Source organism: Terrapene carolina, unplaced genomic scaffold, assembly GCF_002925995.2.
Source record: "Terrapene carolina triunguis isolate 2854851 unplaced genomic scaffold, T_m_triunguis-2.0 Scaffold234, whole genome shotgun sequence".
NCBI lineage: Eukaryota > Metazoa > Chordata > Testudines > Emydidae > Terrapene > Terrapene triunguis.
The window spans coordinates 6,273,015-6,293,693 of record NW_020664585.1 but is presented as its reverse complement, the minus strand read 5'-3'; the positions used below and the strand labels follow the sequence as shown (position 1 = coordinate 6,293,693).

The 20,679-nt window shown below is 40.9% G+C and overlaps 1 protein-coding gene across 13 annotated transcripts in view; it reads right to left on the bottom strand.

Moving 5' to 3' along the window:
• Nucleotides 1-1,166: 1,166 nt before the first annotated feature.
• CLIP1 (CAP-Gly domain containing linker protein 1) overlaps nucleotides 1,167-20,679 on the bottom strand; it is a 111,736-nt gene continuing 92,223 nt past the window's right edge. For 9 of the 13 annotated variants that reach the window (XM_026656978.2, XM_026656986.2, XM_026656982.2 and 6 more), the window contains 7 exons: nucleotides 15,869-15,921; nucleotides 9,467-9,584; nucleotides 8,820-8,979; nucleotides 7,947-7,996; nucleotides 5,174-5,179; nucleotides 3,782-3,903; nucleotides 1,167-2,989 (listed from right to left, as the gene is read on the bottom strand). In XM_026656978.2, coding sequence (XP_026512763.1) covers nucleotides 2,767-2,989; nucleotides 3,782-3,903; nucleotides 5,174-5,179; nucleotides 7,947-7,996; nucleotides 8,820-8,979; nucleotides 9,467-9,584; nucleotides 15,869-15,921 — 732 coding nt within the window. In that variant the 3' untranslated portion in view covers nucleotides 1,167-2,766. The remainder of the gene's footprint in view (nucleotides 2,990-3,781; nucleotides 3,904-5,173; nucleotides 5,180-7,946; nucleotides 7,997-8,819; nucleotides 8,980-9,466; nucleotides 9,585-15,868; nucleotides 15,922-20,679) is intronic. The other 4 variants (XM_026656980.2, XM_026656992.2, XM_026656988.2 and 1 more) reach the window with 1 other exon arrangement.

Here is a 20,679-nt window from a genome sequence, read left to right as displayed (position 1 = left end):
CTCAAGGATCGAACTCACAAGCCTGGGTTTAGCAGGCCAATGCTCAAACCACTGAGCTATCCCTCCCCCATTGAAGAGCCACTTGCGGCTCTCGAGCCTCAGTCTGAGTATCGCTGTTCTAGGCCTTTTGACAACTCCTTCTACTCAAGCATGCACCCCTCTCCACCCAATCTCTCTCTCAGCTGGCCAGGCAGTAGCCACACCCCTTTATTCTTGCTGCCTCGCCCCATCCTGTCCGGGTTCGTTACTGCCCCAAAGCTCATCAAGTAAAAATACACCAGGACAGCATGTTTTACAATCCTGCTGTATTCTAGAGTGAATTTCCTGACAAGTGGGAATTGTTTTCATGGCAGTTTCCCTCTGCAATAGCAGAAGCTTTGGCACAATCCATGGTGAATGTTTAGCTATTGACCAACAACTTTCAAACCTCCCCTACACCAGGTAGACAAGAAAATGACCCAGATGTAACCGATGGGGAAATGCCTTTGAGAGTGTACAAATCTGTCAAGATACCGTGTTAGCTGTACTAAGTTAATAATTATTTGTATGGCAGTAGTGCATAGAGGCCCTGATCAGAGCTCCAATGTGCCAGGCATTGTACACATACAGCACCTGCCCCAGTGTTTAAATCCACATCAGAGACTCTGTTGTCACTGGAATTTAAAAAATATATATAATATGTAAACATTTCTATGAAAGTTATGTTTTGCAAATTATTTTTTTAGAAAGCCTAAATTTTGGTCTTAAATAGACCTGAGTATCCATTTGAATGTAAATCCACTGTACATTTTAGAAGCTTCACTGCCACCTTTTGACATTCCAAAACACATCTTCCTTGAATGACAAGTAAATCTCAGACAGCCTTTCTACATTAAAAATAAATAGGTTCTAGAACACATGTTGTTTGGGGCCCCAGCAACCCAAATGGAAATTTTCTTACTCAGTCACTTCCTTTCTAGTAGAATAATCCCACACAATCCATAATGGATGGGCTCTTTCCCTGTGGGATTTGGAGGTACAGGGATGTAGCCAGGGCTCTGGGAACATCACACATCACTCCCAGTCACTAGAAAAGTTCTTTCATTTATCTATTTCTTTTTGATTTCTAAATAATAAGAAGAGCCCCTGCACAGTCTCAGAGAAATAGCAAGAATGCAAGACAAAGGTGACGAGAATAACCATTTATTAAAGGAGATACAGTACACTCACTTCTTTAAATTAATACTGATTTCCCTGCTTTTGTTCCTATTACTATAATACATTAGTTACCCCCAATTTAAAATTATTACAGATTTACTTTATATCATGTGCCAGATACTTGGTTGATAATCTTGAGAAAAATACATCAAAGGTTTATATACAGTTATATAAAAGAGTAAACCCTATACTGTATATTGTACAGGTAGCAGGGAAGATACAGTATAGTTTCAGTCCTTTTTACATACGCTAGAAGACATTCAAAAGAAGATAGATTTAAACCATCTGAATAAATGATTTAGGGCCCGATGGGTCCACCCTGGCTCACGTTGAGTGTTTTCTTACTATATGAGCAGCCCCTCTGAAACTAATTTAACTGTCTGTGTAATAAGGTACATCTCAACATTAGTACGAGTGACACAAGCTAGACCATGTTGTGTTCTGATGGTTTAGATTTCTTCATTCCTTGTTATGTTTTTGCTTATAAGAAAATCCACAATTATTAATGTTGAATTTTCCATGTTACATTCATCTGAAAATAAAATAAAAACCAGGGAAACCGTATCATGAAATAGTTAGCATAAATGCTTCGTTTCCTATGGACTTTACTGAAAACCTGCTAGAGGATACAAGTGTGCTGAAAGATTTTTTTCACAGGAAACACATTAATAAAAATCTCCCAATACTGAGGTGGTTTTATATTTTTAAGTCAACAAATGAAGTAGTCATGTTGTACTGTTTATCCCATAAACAGGTCCTGTGATGACTGCTAATAAAATTTAAAAACGTGAATGAGAAGACATGTTTTTTCCAAAATATATTTTTTAATATATATATGTATATATACACACACACACTGTATAGGAGCTGAAATAATGCAAAAAATGGATGTCACATAAATGGTAGTAAGTGTGCACAGCATACAGGTTTTTAAAAATTCCCCACAGTAGCTTATGTTTTCTTACCTGCTTCATGATTTTATAAATTTCATACCGTAGTCCAATGGAAAGAAAGGCACTACGTATATATGTAGTGCACAGAGCTCATGTTCTTTGATCAAGGGCACAGTAATATAGTTAACGAGTAGATGAAAATAAAGATGAAATATTTCTCAACTCATTCCAGTGTCAAAAGCTTAAAAAAAATCTAAATATACAAATGCAGCCTTAAAATGTCTTAGTGCAAATATGAAAATTAACAGCATAATTTTAAGGTATTTAAATAAGCTATAACATAACTATAATACTTTGTTCCTATACATTTTTCCTATCGATAAATTTAATGGCATAGGGGACATTTCTTGTTAGAAACTGTTCATACCCAGAATTTGGGAATAAATGACAAAAAGTAATTATTAAATAATTTATTTATACTTCACTTTAGTTTATTAAGGGGGGGAATAAGATCTTTATGAATGGAAGATCAAAATATCTATAGGTTTGAAACCGAGGATGTGTGTGTCAAGAATCACTGTCCCTTTTCCTGATGTCTGTACACACAAATGCTGGTGGGGTAAACTGTCCAATTAGTGCATACAAATAAAGTTTGTTTTCCTGGCTTTGTATTGTATTAGAAGGTCTCGTCGTCATTGCAATTGGTTGTCCAGTGCCCGAACACCTCACAGATTTCACAATAGGGGCGCTCTTCTTTTCTGCTGCCATGATAAGTCGAATGGGGAGGGTCATCTGATGCCTGTGCCTGAGTTGGACAGTCTTCAGTTTCATGGAGATCAAAGCAGTCGCAAATATCACAGAAGAGGCGAGGTTTTTTCTTTGACTGATTTTCATCCTCGCTGCAAGATCAAAATTGGTATAGGTTAGGCTGGATATTCTCTTAAAGGAGAACAAACCCAAAGGACATTATTATAAACTTCCACCAAAAAAAACACTTTTTTTTAAAATAAAAGTTTATAACAACATCCAATACTGTTAAAACCAAGGCATATATCAGTGGATCACAAGCAGTGAAGAGAATCATTTGGGGTGGGTGGGGGGGGAGGGAGAAGAGGCAGCAAAGCTTCTGGATTCCCCCATAGCTCTGCAGTTGCTCAGATTCCTCACATGGTGATAATACCCACTCTAGCCATTAAACAAATTATTCATTACATTTTTAAATCTACACAAATACACATCCACTATTTCAAAGGCATTTGTATGAACTGGTAAAAAGAGTTTCTTTTTTCATTGATACAGGGGATACACCACCACCATTATTTAAAAAAACGCTGAGCTCTGGACTGGTTCCTCCACATTTGCATTCAGATACCAGCTTCTAGGAGTAGAGAGTGTTTTCCTAATTTGTAGAGGGCCAGGGTCACTGTTGGGAATTGATAACTAGGACATGCTGATGTTTGTTTCAGAGCTGCAGAGAAACAGCATGTGCTACCAGCTGGAAGTTAGAGATGGACCAGAAAAAGTCTGGATCCAGCGACCCCACAGATATGGGCAAGTCACGTTTGCACTTCATGGCTCAGGTCTCTCTCTGTCGGCAGTCAGGCTGACCTGCTGCAGCTTCACAGGCTGACAGAAGTGATTTATAGTGGAATAACATATAAACCAAACACCTTTTCTTTTAATATTAATACCTGTCATAATTGTTTATCTCCTCATTGCCATTGAGAGCTGCTTCAGACATCATTTCCACCTTCAACTTTAATTCTTCATTTTTCCTTTGAAGATCCACTATTACTGAATTCAGGAAGTCAATCTGGGAGATTTAGAACAAAGAGTAACATATTTAGAACCAAAAGACATTCCGAAGCCTTAGGATTACACTTCTACAGAAAACATCAGCAAAAATTAGACTGCATTACCAATATGCAGCACAGAAATGGTGGTTGAATGTCACAGAAAGGAGCTGTTAGCTTTTACCATTAAAACAGTCACGCTACGAAAAATACATTAAGGGATGGAGGGCTTTCAAATCAAGATAATATTTCAAGCATCTCTGAGTCGTGTGAATTCTGACCAGCAACTAACAATGGTTCACCCAACAGCTGGCCAGTCTGAAACACGATGGTAGGTCTCAGCCCAGCTTCCAGTGGATAAGTGACCACATTGCAGAACTATTACCACATCAGGCGTTCCTGCTGACAGCTTCAGCAGAGTCCCAAAGGGCTTGTCCCTAGATCATCCCCTCTCCAGAAGGTGTCTTAAATGTATTGGTAGGGCCAGGGGAGCAGCTCAAGGGAAGCCTCCACTACATAGGCCTGTGCTGTATCTGTTCGGTGGCTAAAACAGAACATCAGTTTCCAGTGTTGTCCCTCAGAATCTGAGGAGAAGACTGAGTCAAGGAACAAATTCACCATTGACAATCCAGGAAAAAAAAAGTAAACTGGATCAGAACATGGCACTCTGCTCTACATTTGATAATCTCACTGTGCAAGGATGTCTTTGACCACAAACATAATGGAAACATGAATGGTATTTGTTTCTCCATTCTCACCCACCAAAGCACCCAACACGTCCCCATTCACCCCCCCATTAAATGGAACTGTACATTACCTCCTAATTATGTAACAGTGTGAGAGACTAATGCTGTATCTATTAGCGTTCATCTAATCATGGTAATAAACTGAGGACAGGGGACAGCTATGCAGACAATGTTACCATCATTCCTTTAATGCATTTTTATGAAGAAATTTAAAGATTTTGATAAGAATTATGCAGCTTGGCTGAATATAGTGTATCAAAATTTCATCTTTTTCTTTGAACCTGACTTATTAGTGAGGCACCATGGGTATAACAGGTGAATGGGCCCTAAATGGGCAATGGAATAATACAGGGCATGCATTATCTCTGAACTTGGGCCCCCCAAAGGCAGTCTGAACCCCCAGACCAGACTGCAGACATTTACAGCATTCTGATAAAAGACCATATGAGTTTTCCCATAGCTGAATAGAAAGCTGCTAAGTGAGCTAAGCAATACACAGCAAACTAATGCAGCGAATAAAAAAGCGTAGAAAGCAGAAACAAACCATATGCTGATTGGAGGGAAATGTTGCCAGCAACGGATGAAAGCAAGGGACACGAAGAGAAAAAAAAAACAGAAAAAGAAACCAGAGGTTAGAATGTTAATGACACTGCTTCTAATCTATACACACACACACACACTATGTTACTAGGAAACAGATTGGTATTCCCCATTCCAGGACTTTAACTTGTAACCAAATAAACATAGAATCATAGAAGATTAGGGTTGGAAGAGATCTCAGGAGATCATCTAGTCCAACCCCGTGCTCTAAGCAGGACCAACACCAACTAAATCATCCCAGCCAGGGCTTTGTCAATCTGGGCCTTAAAAACCTTTAAGGATGGAGATTCCACCACCTCCCTAGGTAAGTTATTCCAGTGCTTCACTACCCTCCTAATGAAATAGTTTTTCCTAATATCCAACCTAGATCTCCCCCACTGCAATTTGAGACCATTGCTCCTTGTTCTGTCATCTGCCACCACTGAGAACAGTTGAGCTCCATCCTCTTTGAAACCCCCTTCAGGTAGTTGAAGACTGCTATCAAATCCCCCCTCACTCTTCTCTTCTGCAGACTAAACAAGCCCAGTTCCCTCAGCCTCTCCTTGTAAGTCATGTGCCTCAGCTCCCTGATCATTTTCGTTGCCCTCCACTGGACTCTCTCCAATTTGTCCACATTCTTTCTGTATTGGGGGGCCCAAAACTGGATGCTCCAGATGTGGCCTCACCAGTGCTGAATAGAGGGGAATAATCACTTCCCTCGATCTGCTGGCAATACTCCTACTAATGCATCCCAATATGCCCTTAGCCTTCTTGGCAACAAGGGCACACTGCTGACTCATATCCAGCTTCTTATCCACTGTAATCCCCAGGTCCTTTTCTGCAGAACTGCTGCTTAGCCAGTCGGTCCCCAGTCTGTACTGGTGCATGGGATTCTTCCGTCCTAAGTGCAGGACTCTGCATTTGTCCTTGTTGAACCTCATCACATTTCTTTTGGTCCAAACTTCCAATTTGTCTAGGTCACTCTGGACCCTATCTCTACCCTCCAGCATATCTCCCTCTCCCCCCAGCTTAATATCCACGAACTTGCTGAGGGTGCAATCCATCCCATCATCCAGATCATTAATAAAGATGTTGAACAAAACCGGCCCCAGGACCGACCCCTGGGGCACTCCTCTTGATACCAGCTGCCAACTAGACATCAAGCCATTGATCACTACCCGTTGAGCCCGACAATCTAGCCAGCTTTGTATCCACCTTATAGTCCATTCATCCAATCCATACTTTTTTAACTTCCTGGTAAGAATACTGTGGGAGACCACATCAAAAGCTTTGCTAAAGTCAAGATATATCACGTTCACTGCTTTCCCCATATCCACAGAGCCAGTTATCTCATCATAGAAGGCAATCAGGTTGGTCAGACATGACTTGCCCTTGATGAATCCATGTTGACTGTTCCTAATCACCTTCCTCTCCTCCAAGTGCTTCAAAATGGTTTCCTTGAGGACCTGCTCCATGATTTTTCCAGGGATTGAGGTGAGGCTGACTGGTCTGTAGTTCCCCAGGTTCTCCTTCTTCCCTTTTTTTAAATATGGGCACTATATTTGCCTTTTTCAATCGTCTGGGACCTCTCCTGATTGCTATGAGTTTTCAAAGATAATGGCCAATGGCTCTGAAATCACACCAGCCAATTCCCTCAGCACCCTTGGATGCATTAGATCTGGTCCCATGGACTTGTGCATGTTACATATTACATTCTACTCATCTTTAAACAGGTGAAATTGTTTCATGGTTGTGCACGCTATTATTTGTTTAGCGTCCATGAGGATAGATGCTGCAGGAAACTGGATAGCATGTTAAGTAGCATAAATAACTTTACAGGTTCTTTAGCTAAAGTAATAATCATCGTATCATTTGTGTAAGTTTTTCATAAGCCTTTTACCAGGAATATTCCGTTATACCTGAGCAATTCCCCCCGCCCCCAAGTTTGAGTGAAATTCTGCAGTTAGGTTAATGAAGCAAAGACCAATGTTTTCAACTGCATGAGCCTGAAGATAGGTACTTGCTTTTCTGAGGTAGCAAGCATCACAATTCTCATTGGATTAAAGGCTTAGCTTTAGCACCTAGGGTTGAAAATTCTGGCCTTAGCTTTTAACTGACTCTTTTAATCTGACGTGCCATTAATGTGGCCCATCAGCTTCCTTGATCAACTGGGTGTACTCAATAAGCAACAACCCTTCTGGCAGCTCCTCCCACCCAGGCACCTAGGCATGCCCCTTCCCACCAATTCTTCTCAGCTGGCTGGTCAGTTGCTGTGGCCTGTGACCAGCCAGCTGGTCCGGACTCTCTCTGGGGCCCTCTACTTGCCATAAAGTATACTGTTCTTCTGCCTCTACCCTCTTGCCCTGGTTCCTCCCTGGCTACACATCCCCAAGACCACTTCCACAGCTGCCACACACCTCTAGGGTGACCAGGTGTCCCGATTTGATAGGGACAGTCCCGATTTTTGGGTCTTTTTCTTACATAGGCTCCTATTACCCCCCACCCCCGTCCCGATTTTTCACACTTGCTGTCTGGTCACTCCATCATCCTCTTCCCTCTGCCAGTCATATTCTCCCTCAGCTACTCAGAGAATCAGGAAAGAAGGGGTTACAAAGCAATCCATTACAACCTGATTTAGATAGGATCTAGTAAGTTATCTTTGGGAAGACATTTTACTCAAGCCCAGGCTGGTAAAGGTATGTTATTACTTTAGAGTGTGGATATTTCAGATCCAATACCTGGCTCTCCTCTGCTTTTTCTTCTTGGAGTGGATTAGCAGCAGTGTCACCTTTTAAAGAAAAAAGCAAGATGTAAAAATCCTGCAACCTTATTATGAAACACAATAACAAACCGAAACCATGCAAGTTCTCTACCCTCTGGGATAACCTCATGTCCATATATTTCTAAATCAGTCAGTAGAAGCCATCAATAAAGTGACTTATGTTGATATATCTGACATTTAGCACTGGTATGTTATACAGAAGTACTTTCAATATCATAAATTACATGTTCAAGTGATATACAAGCAGTAACTAACCTTTACAAATTCCCTATAAGGTAAATATTCTCTCCATTTTACAGATGGAGAAACCAAAGCAGAAACTGTAAGTGACTTGGAAAAAGGTAGAGGGAGTCCACACAAAATCTGGGACTAGAACTCACAAGGATCCTGGCTCCCAGTCCTGTGCTAAAACCAGGTTTGATTTCTTTTCCTGGTGTGAGAGAACAGGTTTCCAGGAGTCATAATAGACTTCATTAAGAAATGCTCTTTTGCACAGGAAAAATATACCATTTATAGGGATAGGAATTTTAAATGGATTCACACAGATATTTCAGGACAAATTCATCATTGATGTAAGTGGGAGCAACTAGTGACATCAATAACGTTATCAGATTTTAATTTAGTCCCATTTCCTTCATTCAAAGTCTTACACTTGGTTATTGAACAATGGTAAAGCCATCACAGTAGAGGAAGTTTGACATATTAAGATCTCTGCTAATGGTCTGGTTTACAGTACACAATATTGATCAGTTAACAGCAAAGGTACGAAAATGCTCAAGTCGCCCCGAGTGAGAGCACTGATACAGTAAATGGACAGTCTGTGTGTTACCTGAGGAGCTAGTGATAGAAGAAGGCTGTTTCTTGTTCTCTTTGAGTTTCTGCTCCAGGTTCTTCACCTTTTGCTCAAGTTTCAACTTATCAGACTCCAATGACTGAACTACTGACTGCAAGGTTTTTGCAGAGGCATTTTCTCCACGGAGCACTGTGATCTGCAATCATTAATTGGGAGTGCTTAGGCAGTTTGGAGTAAAACCAAAAGCAATGAGGGAATGTTATTATAGTAGAATAAATGCTAGATTACCACCAAAAAGATAAGCCAGTAAACATATGACTGAAACACAAAAAACAATGTTTAAAGCCTACTTTGATTTGAAAAAAAGTAAAGACAGAAATAGCAACAAGCTCTTCAAAAGTGAGTGCTCAAAGCATGATTTTATATCCCTATTTAGACACCTACGTAAACAAGTGGCCTAATTTTCAGAAGTGCTGAGAGCACCCACAACTCCTAAGGAAGCCAATGGATGCTGAGCTACTCTGAATATCAGCCACCTATTTGGACACCGAAGGAATGATTTAGAAGCTCAACTTTAGGGAGCAGTTTTGGAAAAATCTGTATGTTCCAGAATTCATTAATAAAACGTTTTAAAAAAGCCAATGACACCTTACAGTTTGACTACTATGGTTCTAAAAAGATACCTCATTTCTGAGTTTTTCCAGTTCTTCATCTTTCTCTGTGATCAAGGCACTAGTAACACTGATGGATTTCTGTAAAGAAGCTCTCTCTTCATCTATTTCTTTTTTTAATACGGATTCTCTAAAAGAAAGTCAAAGAGTTCCAGAAATCATCTGAAGAGTTGTTCAGTTAACATTGCTTAAATCAACCAAGAAAATTAGGTTTCATAGTTAATTTAAAATATTAGACTATCATTAGAAAATTTTCTTAAAAGCATGTTTTGGTTCGATATTTCTCTGAGATTTTATATTTGCAAAATCATTTTGGATTTTACTACTGTGGAAACAAAGCAAAAAGTTTACCTACGTAGATACATGCCAGAATCTGCATATCATCGCATCCATTTGAATTTAAAGAAAAAAGTTAATAGATTGGGGATATATAGAATCAAAAAAAGTGTTGCACAGAATGATCCACAAAAACCTAACTTCAGAGTTGTGTTATTTCTTGGAATAACTATTAACAAGCAACAAAAAGTACATGCAAAGCTCATTATACAATTGTCATGCAAAGCATGGATGACGGTGGAAATATCAGCTGGTCCTCACTTATTTCAGTAATGTCATGTTCTCCATAGAGATATATTTTGAGAACTATTGGGCCTTAACAATAGCTACTGTCTTAGTAGAAGTCCATTCAGAATTTGTTCTTTTACTACACGGAAGTAGACTTTTTAAACCCCAACATGGCAAACTGCACAATTCATAAATGAGTAGGCTGTCTGAAAAGCACTCCATTCCTATTTGTTTTCATGCGCTGAGTAAATGACTTAAAAAGTAGTCCAATGGGTTAGCAGGTGGTGCAAAATGATACCATCTGGGCACCATATTTAACATTAACCCCACAGTGGTGAGGTCTCAGAGCATCACTGATTGAGCGTGTGGATTGAGTATTGAGGAAATAGTTTATCTTCTCAATAGCAAGGGAAAAGAGTGCCAATAACAGCATATCAGAATAGGAATAACATCCCAAAATGTTAAGGGATATGATAAAGTCTTGTATCTTAATATTCATAACTGTCCCAATGAGTTCATGTACCCACATAATGAGAACTTGTGCTCTGAGGGCTACTGCTGCAAAAATACCTAGTTTTGAAAGTCACAGAGTTGCATGACCAACCATGATTTTCAAAACTGAGTGCTCAGAGTTAAGACTCTTACACCCAACATTTAAGCACCAGAAAAGTGGCCTGATTTTCAAAAGCATGGATGCTCCATCAGTTTCCACTGACCCCCTTCAACAGGAACTGCTAGGAGCACCACGTTTTTGAAAATCAGACCACTTTTCTAGGTGTCTAAATATGGAATTAGGAGCCTAACATTAGGCACCTCCATTTTGAAAATCATGGCCATCTTTTCCAAGTTCTTAACTGTCTTTTTTATTTATATACTTCTGAGAAAACTGACCACCTAATTTAACTGGAGGAGTACTTAAGTTTCAATCATGAAGGAGCAGATTCTTCAAGAAGATTGAATGTCATAATGATTGTCAGCCAAGGAATCAAATGAAACTAAAATCTATTAAGACTATCCAAGTGATCAATATTACAGTATGTCCTTACAGAACAATGCACACTAGATATAGGATAACTGATAGGCCCAAGTTGGAGATTTTTAATATCCATGATATCTACAGTTAGTGAGACCCATGATATCCAGCCCATGACATACAATACTGTCAGTGACTCAGGATTAATAGAAAACTCAAGCAACAATGACAGTACAAGTAATTCTTTCATTGTTAAGATTATGCTTATACTCATGAATGGAAGCAGTAAGTGGAGAATCTGGGGTTTATGGAGAGTGATGTACACACCTCACAACATTCAGGTTCCTGTTTTTACAATCAAAGTAAATATCATGGAAACACAAAATTGAAGTGTTGAGTAAAGAATCTCTCCTACTAATACAAACCTAGGCTTTCATTAACAAAAAGCATTTAATGAGTCTCCCCTCAAGTGCTTTCACTGGCACTGATTCAGCAAAGCACTTAAGCCTGTGCTTAACTTTAAGCATGGGAGCAATGTCATGGGTTTTCAATGGGATTACTCACTGCTCTAAATTAAACACATGCTTAAATGCTTTGCTGAACTGGGGACGCAGTGCAGAGTGGTGAGACCGGATAGACAAAGCAAGGTCTGCAGAGAAACCCCCACTGTTTTTTGGGAGTAGCGGGAGGGGGCTGATGACACATTGCACGGATCTTCCCCCCCAACCATAGAGCCCAGACCACCCAGTACACTTGGAAGAAGGGAAAATATGTTGCGGAGTTACTGCTCCCAAACCCTTCACGTTCAGGGACCCAGTATCATGGGGTTTGTCTTCCCTCAGAAGGCAGCGGTGGAAGGGAAGATGGGAGCCCTCGGGGACTTGAATCAAAATATTGTCCAACATTTCAACTTTGTCAAATCTTTATCTCAAAGTGTCACACAAATGTTTTGTACAAAAATCAGTAAAGGACTGGATAGCTGACCATCTTTTAATATTGGTAAAAGGGGGAGATACAATGTGGGCACTGGGGAGGTCTGATACGTAAAGGAGGGCAAATTACACTGTACTTAGAGGGGGAGAGATTGCATGCATTTATAAGTACTCTATGTGTGTGTATAACTCTCTATATTATACAAACACAAAGGAGAAAGAAGAGGGGAGCAGAATGAAGGAAAGAGAACAAGAAGAGGAGAGAAAGATGCCTTTCATGTACCATTGCCTTATCATTTAGAGGGCAGTGTCTTTAGGAAGAAAATCTTGAAGTGTCATGGACCCACTCAGGTATTCTAAAAAGTGCAAAAAGGAAAACCTACAAATACTGTACGTGTGTTGCTTTAAGCAGTGTTTTCACTTAGGCCTGAATCACATTCACCTATCAGGATCACCAGATAATCCACTCATCTGATACTCTAATCTTCAATATCATCTGCAGTATGAGGTAGTATTAGGGTGAGTTAAACTTGAAGGATGCATGTTGAGTTGGAATTAGCTTTATATAATGACTTGCAAGAGAAAGCAGCTGGAAAATACTCATGATCATCTGGTAATAAGATGGGTGCTGTTATTCAAAATTCATCTTTTCATACCACAAATGTCTATTTACTAACAAGTCTCAAATAGTTTAGGTAGCACATAGATGTTGGATTGTATTAGTTTTACACAACAATTCCAAGTGCTGTAAAGAAAACACCTGTATAAGAAGTTAAATTACACTCTGTGCAGAGTATATAAAAGTCATTGGAGATATGGATTCCTTTTCACATCAAAGTACCCAGATTCTTCCCTTACTACAAAAATAAGAAATTCCAATAATGAAGCAAGTACCTTAAAGTGTTACTGGGCAAGCTTTAAAAATGCAAGATAATAAGAACCACATGTTAGAAACATGAGAGAGAAATGCAAAATACAGTAAAGAAGAACTAAATTTGCACTGACTTTTTTTGTTGTAAAAAATAGAAATATATATACTGCTGAGTATTTTACAAAACAAAAGCAAGACACTGAGGGACAAAGGCAGCCAAAAATATGTACAACAACTTTACTTAAAAAAAATTATTTATTGTAACGTGGATAGACTTTCTTGAGTCTTACCATTAAAGACACACAGATATAGCAAAGGAAGCAAGGGTAGGAAAGGGAAGAGAGAGGAGTGAAATGAGTATTGATAAATAGCGCAAGCTCAAAGACAGTAAGACAGTTAGCAATCCACAATGACTCTAATGAGCTGAAGAAACAGAGAATCCTCTCTTAGTTTCAGATTCATAAATATCAACCATTTGTCATTCCTGACTGAAATATTTCATAGACAATCCATTGATACTAAAAGGAATTCCTGTGGGTGAAGGAAGGTGGGGAAGGTGCTGCTAGCTGGACATTTGGCCAAATTAAAATAAAAGATGTCTCAGTTTCTGCATCCTGAAAGTCTAAGGAAGGCAGGGGGGAAAACATCAACTGACACCATTTTTAGTGTGTGGGGGTGGGAATATGGATGAGGAAAGAGACATTTTTTATTTAATTAGGCATGGTTAGCCTAACTCCTATAGTTTTCAGCATAAAATTAAATGTCACGTTTCAGCAAATTTTAGCATCAGTGGCTGTTAGCCTGTTTGAATCAGGCTGACTTGTTCTAGTGCAAGGGTTCTCAAACTGGGGATCGGGACCCCTCAGGGGGTCGCAAGGTTATTACAGGGGGGGTCACAAGCTGTCAGCCTCCACCCCAACCCTGCTTTCCCTCCAGCATTTATAATATTGTTAAATATATAAAAAAGTGTTTTTAATTTATAATGGGGGGTTGCACTCAGAGGCTTGCTATTTGAAAGGGGTCACCAGTACAAAAGTTTGAGAATCACTGTTCTAGTGCTTATTTTGGCCTTCATATCACAGCATATTTCATAAAACAGAATAATCACGTTTGTCAGATATGCCATTAAAACACTGGTGTTGCGTGTAGACTTTTAGGACAAGTGACTGAAGGTATGTAAGGATGGACAGATCAGGCAATCATTGTACAAGTGTCAGTGTTTATCTCTGGCAGCTGCCATACAGAGAGTATCCACAAATGTAAAAATGCATCATTAAATGTCTATCTGAGGGGAATGATTTATTTTTTTACTGTAATGGACGTAATGATATTGTCCTTGCTTGTGAAACTTTGCAAAGAGAGTCTAAATGTACCTGTAGCTTTAAAGAGTTACATTTTATGGTTCCTGGTTGAGGTCAAGCTCAAAGAAGCCAACACACCCTACACCCCTTCTCATTTCTTCTAGATCACAAATTCTGGAGCAGATCCCCAGCGGGGGTAAACGGTCACAGTTTGATTGACTCCTGCTGCGCTATGACAATTTACACTAGCTGAGGGTCTGCCCCCTCCTCTATATTTTCAGGTTCTCTCTTCTCATTCCCACCCCTTTATTAAAAAACATACTTAAACGAGAGTATGTATCTAGATCGGGGGTTCTCAAACTTCATTGCACTGCGACCCCCTTCTGACAACAAAAATTACTACACGACCCCAGGAGGGGGGACCGAAGCCTGAGTCTGCCTGATTCCCACTGCCCCAGGATGGGGAGCCAGAGCCAAAGCCAAAGCCCGAGCCCCACTGCCCTGGGCGGGGAAGGGGTCAAAGCCAAAGTCCAAGGGCTTCAGTCCCAACCAGGGGGCCTGTAACCTGAGCCCCGCCGCCCAGTGCTGAATCCGTCAGGCTTCGGCCCCGAGCCCCACCAAGTCCAAGTCAGCCCTGGCAACCCCATTAAAATGGGGTCGCGACCCACTTTGGGGTCCCGACCGACAGTTTGAGAACTGCTGCTCTAGATACTGGGTGATCCTAGTAACAGGATGAGTTAAGGTCTCAGTGTTCTATGATACTCTATGATCTTACATCTGTGCATTATTATAATGATCAGATCCATAGCTTTTACTTGTGTAATATACCATGTACATACATTTTACACTTTTCCAAAGAACAGTAATAGAGCATGGCATCATCCAAAGGAAATCAAGTTGTTAGGGAACAAAAATGGGGTCAACACATTAAACGGATAACTAAGAACCTTTGCATGAATATTAAGATGACATCTGATACCTGCCACTAAAATTACCAAAAAAAAATATATGTAATTTTACTGTTTTATTTGATAGAGTTCAGCTTAATGATCCCTTTATTAGCCAGAGGAATCAGTTTTGTGAAGAGCAGGATCCTTCCCCAAGCATCATATAATTTCTCCAAGACAAATCTACAGTTTTTCCTACGTACAGCTCACAGGATGGTACCTGTCCAACTGAGCTTTCCAGTTTTCCTTTACAAACACTAAATTAAGTGGGACCAGAGTAAAGTTTGTACTTTGGGACCATTCACTGGAGGATATGGTTTCCAATGGAGGAGTCCCAGCAACCCAGAACAATTTCTTCGTATGTAAAAACAGTGGTGAAAGAAGTGGGGGTTGCCTTATGTGCATTTGTCAGATGTGTAAGCGATCTAATACTCCAGCAAAGACTAAAAATATCACTAAACTATTTGGTTACTATTAGGAGAATTTAGCATCAGTAAAAAGGTAGAAGACAGTTAATTGAATAACAGAAGCTGGTAAATACTAGATTAAGTTCTGCTGAATGTGTCCTAATATTAAGCCAGTTACATTTTCACCCAACTTTTAGTGTGGAAAATAGTAAAAATATTGTTTGCATGTATTTTTAGTATTCCATATGCAAAATTAATTCAATGCCAAATTGTGCAACGGTCCCAGTACATTTCACTACTGGAGGTTAGAAGAAAGAACCACATTTTTCTGTACCACTAGCTTTGTATTACATTTTGTTATAGTTTCCATAGAACTGTATACTTGAACACACACATATTATATATCTGGGAAAGCTTACCTCTTTTTCATCTCTAACAACTGGTTATTAAGTACAGATCTCTCCTCTTCCAGCTAAAACACAAACATCAAAAGCAAGCATTTAGTGAATACACCAAGAATCAAATGGTTTGTTCAATTTAACATATCCTAGTTTCCCCACATTTGCAGAGGCTACTGAAGCATGGAACATTTTTGGCAAAGTAATTAGTTTTCTCCAGGGTCAACATAAATGTAATCACAGATTGTTCAATGAACAGGGATGTTAGTTAGCACTTGTAGGTATAACCAGGACACACTGCACAGAAAACTGCCTCTACAGGTTCCAGTGGCCTGGGTCAATGAGTGCAAATAGGCTCAATTAGTTTGCCAGAGTTCAGGCACCTTGATACCAATACATCATCTACTCCACCAATGATGGGTGATATAAACTGGCAACCCATCATCCAAACATAGTATCAGGAAAAATTGTTAACATAAAGCAATGATCAACAGAGAAGGTACATGTATTAAATGAGACCTTATTAGAAAGATAGCAAGTAGGTCATTTTCAGGCTGATGAAATTCTTCGTCATTTCAGTGAATCCTTGTTTTATATCAAATAATCATTATCCAATGTGCAGGGCAGACCAGATGTGGAATACCATCAAATTAAATTACTCCTGGGAATGCCAGTGGCACATAAGGGTGTCCAAAGAGATTGTGCACATTGGGCTTCCAGAGCAAAGTAAATTATAGTGGGAGTGAAGGTCTGTCTGTCATCCTCAGGTCTGAGGATAAGTTCAGGTCACAAGGATGTTAATTTTCATTGCCCATCCTCTAGTACTGTAAGGCTTCCTGTTTTAGGACTGGTTGTTCTCTTATTGCTGGGGTACAACGTTACATGACTTTGCTTATGTACTCATTTGAACAGCAGTAGAACCAAGAGAGAGAACTAAGGCTACTGAATTATCTAAAGACTCAGAAGATAACAAAATCTCCTTCTATAGGAGACTGATCATATGGAAGAGCCAGCAGCTGTGCAAGACCCTGCTAAATGACCTCAATAGCAGGGAGCTTTGGATTATATGCCATCATATTCCTGCAAGCATGTTGGAAGTCAAAAATAGCAATTTCACTGACAGAACAAAGCACACCCCTGCTTCTGAGGATTTGTCGTCTGCCTCCTACACACAAGCAGGCTATATTACCTCCTTGAATTTTGTGCTTCTGTAGAAGCTAGTGGGGAAGTGGTGAAATTCTGAAGGGAGAAGGGTTTAATTAAAAAGTCCTGAAAGAAATGGTGTCCTTAAAAAGATACATATTTAACCAGGTATCACATAGGGAGGGGACCACATACATGAGTATCACATAGAATCCACCTCCCCACACTGTCCTCCTATGTCCAGAATCTCAGCTCTCTCTAAGACCACCATTCACCCAGCTAGTCACTTTTCTCCGAGATATTTTTAAAAATCCCTTGTCCTCTTCTGTATCCTTCCCTCATCCTCAGATAAGACACTTGTGGATCACACCCCTTTGGCTGCCTTTTCTTGGAGTAATCAACCTGCTTTCCTTCATCAGTAGGCATCGTTTGCAGCTCCCAACAGGCCACCTGTGCAGCATTAACCTGGCACCAAGAAGCAACACAGTCCAGCATCCAGTTGCTTGGGTTCCCTCTGGGACGGTCTAATTTTTCAGTGCTTAACTCCTTTTGCTCTCTACTCTCTTCAGACTTTGAAAATCCCTGCATGCCACCTTGCCCCCAGCCATGGTCATAATGCCCCCAAAACGTGCACCCTTTCCCCAAGTCACACTGCCACCTTGCTGTCAGCTCAGCTGCCTTTTGAACAGTTCCATGGGTGCAGAAGTTCCCCTTGCTCCTGTCTAGCTTTGCAAATCCCACAGCATTTACGACAGGATGGAAACAGAAAAGAAAACATCAATGAAGTTGTGGGTTTCAAATCAAGAAGGGAACTTAGGCCTCCCTTTTCGTTACCTGCCTGGGGGTGGTGAGCCAACGCTGTCTGCTGTATGGACCAAGTCACAAGGAGCAGCTTGTTGGTAGAAAGGGAGACGGAACGATTATTGTGGAAAATATTAGGGTATGTTTTAGGTTTATATTATTTTAGGTACGAAGTGTGTGAAAGGTAAAATATGTGGGAGGAAGTGAGATAGGGGTGTGAATCTTAGGGACTCTGCGAGGGCCCATTGTGTTGCCAGCATCACCCTGGAATCTTCGTTTGAAAGTCAGCAGTTGGAGGAGGACTGTCAGGAAGGCGAGTGTGGACACTCGCCAGTGGGAGGTGGTGTTGTCTGGGCTTGCTGAAGTTGCCAAGAAGGGTCACTCCTGGAACTTGTCCATCAGGGCTGACAGATCCAGAATGCCAAGAAGGCAGTCGTGAGACCATACAGGGAGCACACTGGAGTCCATGGCTTACAAACAGGAAGCCTGAACTGAAGTATGAAATAAGACTTTCTGGGGCTTGAAAAGGACAGTGGGCACATCCAGCTATTCAATACGGAGTTCAAGCATAGATTTTAATTGTAAATAATACATTACAACTTTGTTAATTCAGTCTGGAGTGGAGCTGTGGGGACTGGGGATTTCTGCAGTGGCCTTCGAGGAGCATCTACCATCTCTGTCAGGGACTTCCCGCTCCTGGGGACAGTGTTCTTGTAACAAGGAAGCAGAGGGAGGGGTGCCCTGAGGTAAAATTTCCAAATGAGAAGCTTGTGGTGGCAGCAGGTGTCTGAGGCCAGGGTCATGACAGATGCCCTTTCTTCCTCCCACTCAGAGATCATTCTCTTTCCAATAAACTGCTCCACTGCACATTTTTTAAGAAGTCGGTCTCAAGCAGACACCACCTACCTTACTGAGCAGGGTTAGAGAGGGGTGGATAAGTTGAGCTAACAGATCTTTCCACAATCTCTCCATTTAAGTTAAAACTCATGTGTTGGTCTGAAGCCCGAGAACACCAACATAAAAACATTGCAAGCCAGAAAAGCTCCCCAAGCTCAGTAATTAGCTAATTACAAATAGCTAATTATTTATGGATCAATATAAATGAAACCCCTCAGTGTCTGCAGCAAAAGCCACTTTAACCTTTAGATGTCAGGATAAATCATTCATGACACTGTATTCATTAATTTTGCAAAATGCGTCATGTGTCCACAGATTCACTAACCCAGTTGACTAACACTCTTGCTAGAATTTATATGGTTACCATAGTGACTGCTCAAAATACTTGCAACATATGCTTGATACCTGTCTTACTGTATTTTAAAAGGCCCAAAAAAATCAAAGAGCAAAAAATTGCTACATTTTGGTTCTTTCTTTATTTTTCTAATAAAATCCACTGTACAAAGAGGCAGACTGGGTCTATGGCCAACTCTACGTGAAACCTGTTTCTCCTGGTTAAGATAGAATTTTACTTCGTACTCTAAAGTGTCCCCAATGTAGCAATGCTCTATATTAAAATTCCTTCTCCATGGATTCACCCTACAATGTTATTCACTCTGAGGGCTTTCCTACACCTTCTGCTTGGGCCCCGTATGGACTGAAAGGACAGGAGGTCTAATCTGGACATGCTCATTCAATTAACAACATTCTCACTCCAAGGTGAGCAGCATCCGGCCCCGTACAGGGGCTCTGCAGCAGTTTCACTATTACCTCCATAGAGAGAGAAATGCAGAGACTTGCACTATGAAATCCTGACAGGAGACCTACATGCTAGCCTCACTGTCCCAGGAATGGTATATTTACCCACGTGATAGTAAAAAGGAGATGGTGATGGGATTCGGTGGGACTGTGTTAGCACAGGGCAGAGTTTCGTGAGCTAGGATCATCACAGAAGGCAAGTTGACTTCACAGCCATTTCATTATGAGAATCAGAGCTATGAGGAGAACGTAATTAGACACATCTGAGAGGTGCTCAGGAGTGGTGTGCAAAGGGAAGGATATTGGTCCTTTTATCTCACTGGAGGCTTGCTATTAGTTTATGAACCTCTAGACTTCATTCTAAGCAGCCAAGCTCCATCCGAAGCAAGCAACAGATATAAGTTTTGCTAAGCAGAGGTCTTGCACATTATACAACCTTGAGCTAACCAAAACTGAACTGAGAGGAGCTGCATTAAAAACAGTTATGTGGCACTACAATCTGCATTTTCCATGGCACCAATTCACATGTGCTCCTTTGTACCACAGCAGGATTACCCCTGAGGTCATTTCCCCGGTATTCTAATAGGCACTGTGAATTACATGGTTTGCAGCAATGTGGACTGACTAGCAGATGGGGCAAACCCAGCAGCCAGCATTTCAGTGTTTCAAGGGCTCAGATTATTACTAAGGTTCCTTCCTCACCAAGGAGAATTTCGTGTGATATGAATAGCTACAGTTAGCATTTAAGCTGTTTCCCTTCCAAGCCCTTGGAAGACTCCTTGATACTAGACTCTTGGGGCAAATCCTGCCCTCCACTCATGGGAAGAGAGCCCTGGATGCAATGGAACTGGTAAATTTACACTGTGCAGGATGGCAGGATTAGACGAGCCTGGCAGGAGGTCCATTCCTCTGCAAAACAACAAAGCACAGCTCCACAAGGGCTTCTGGCTGTCAAAGAGCATGTGTGTTTGTGGGAGAACTGGGAGTGGGGCAGGCTGGGGACAGCCAAGGCTGGCAGATCCATAACTAGGTGATCCAGACAGCTATTATCCCCCTGGGAACACAGTCCAGGAGCTGCATGGGCTACTGCAGCGTTCCCCCTCGGACCTCCCAAAGCCTGGTTACTTGGACCAGGCACTGAAGGCCAGGTTTGATTCAATGGATGGCCCTGCTGCCGAGGAAGCCTTTTCCAG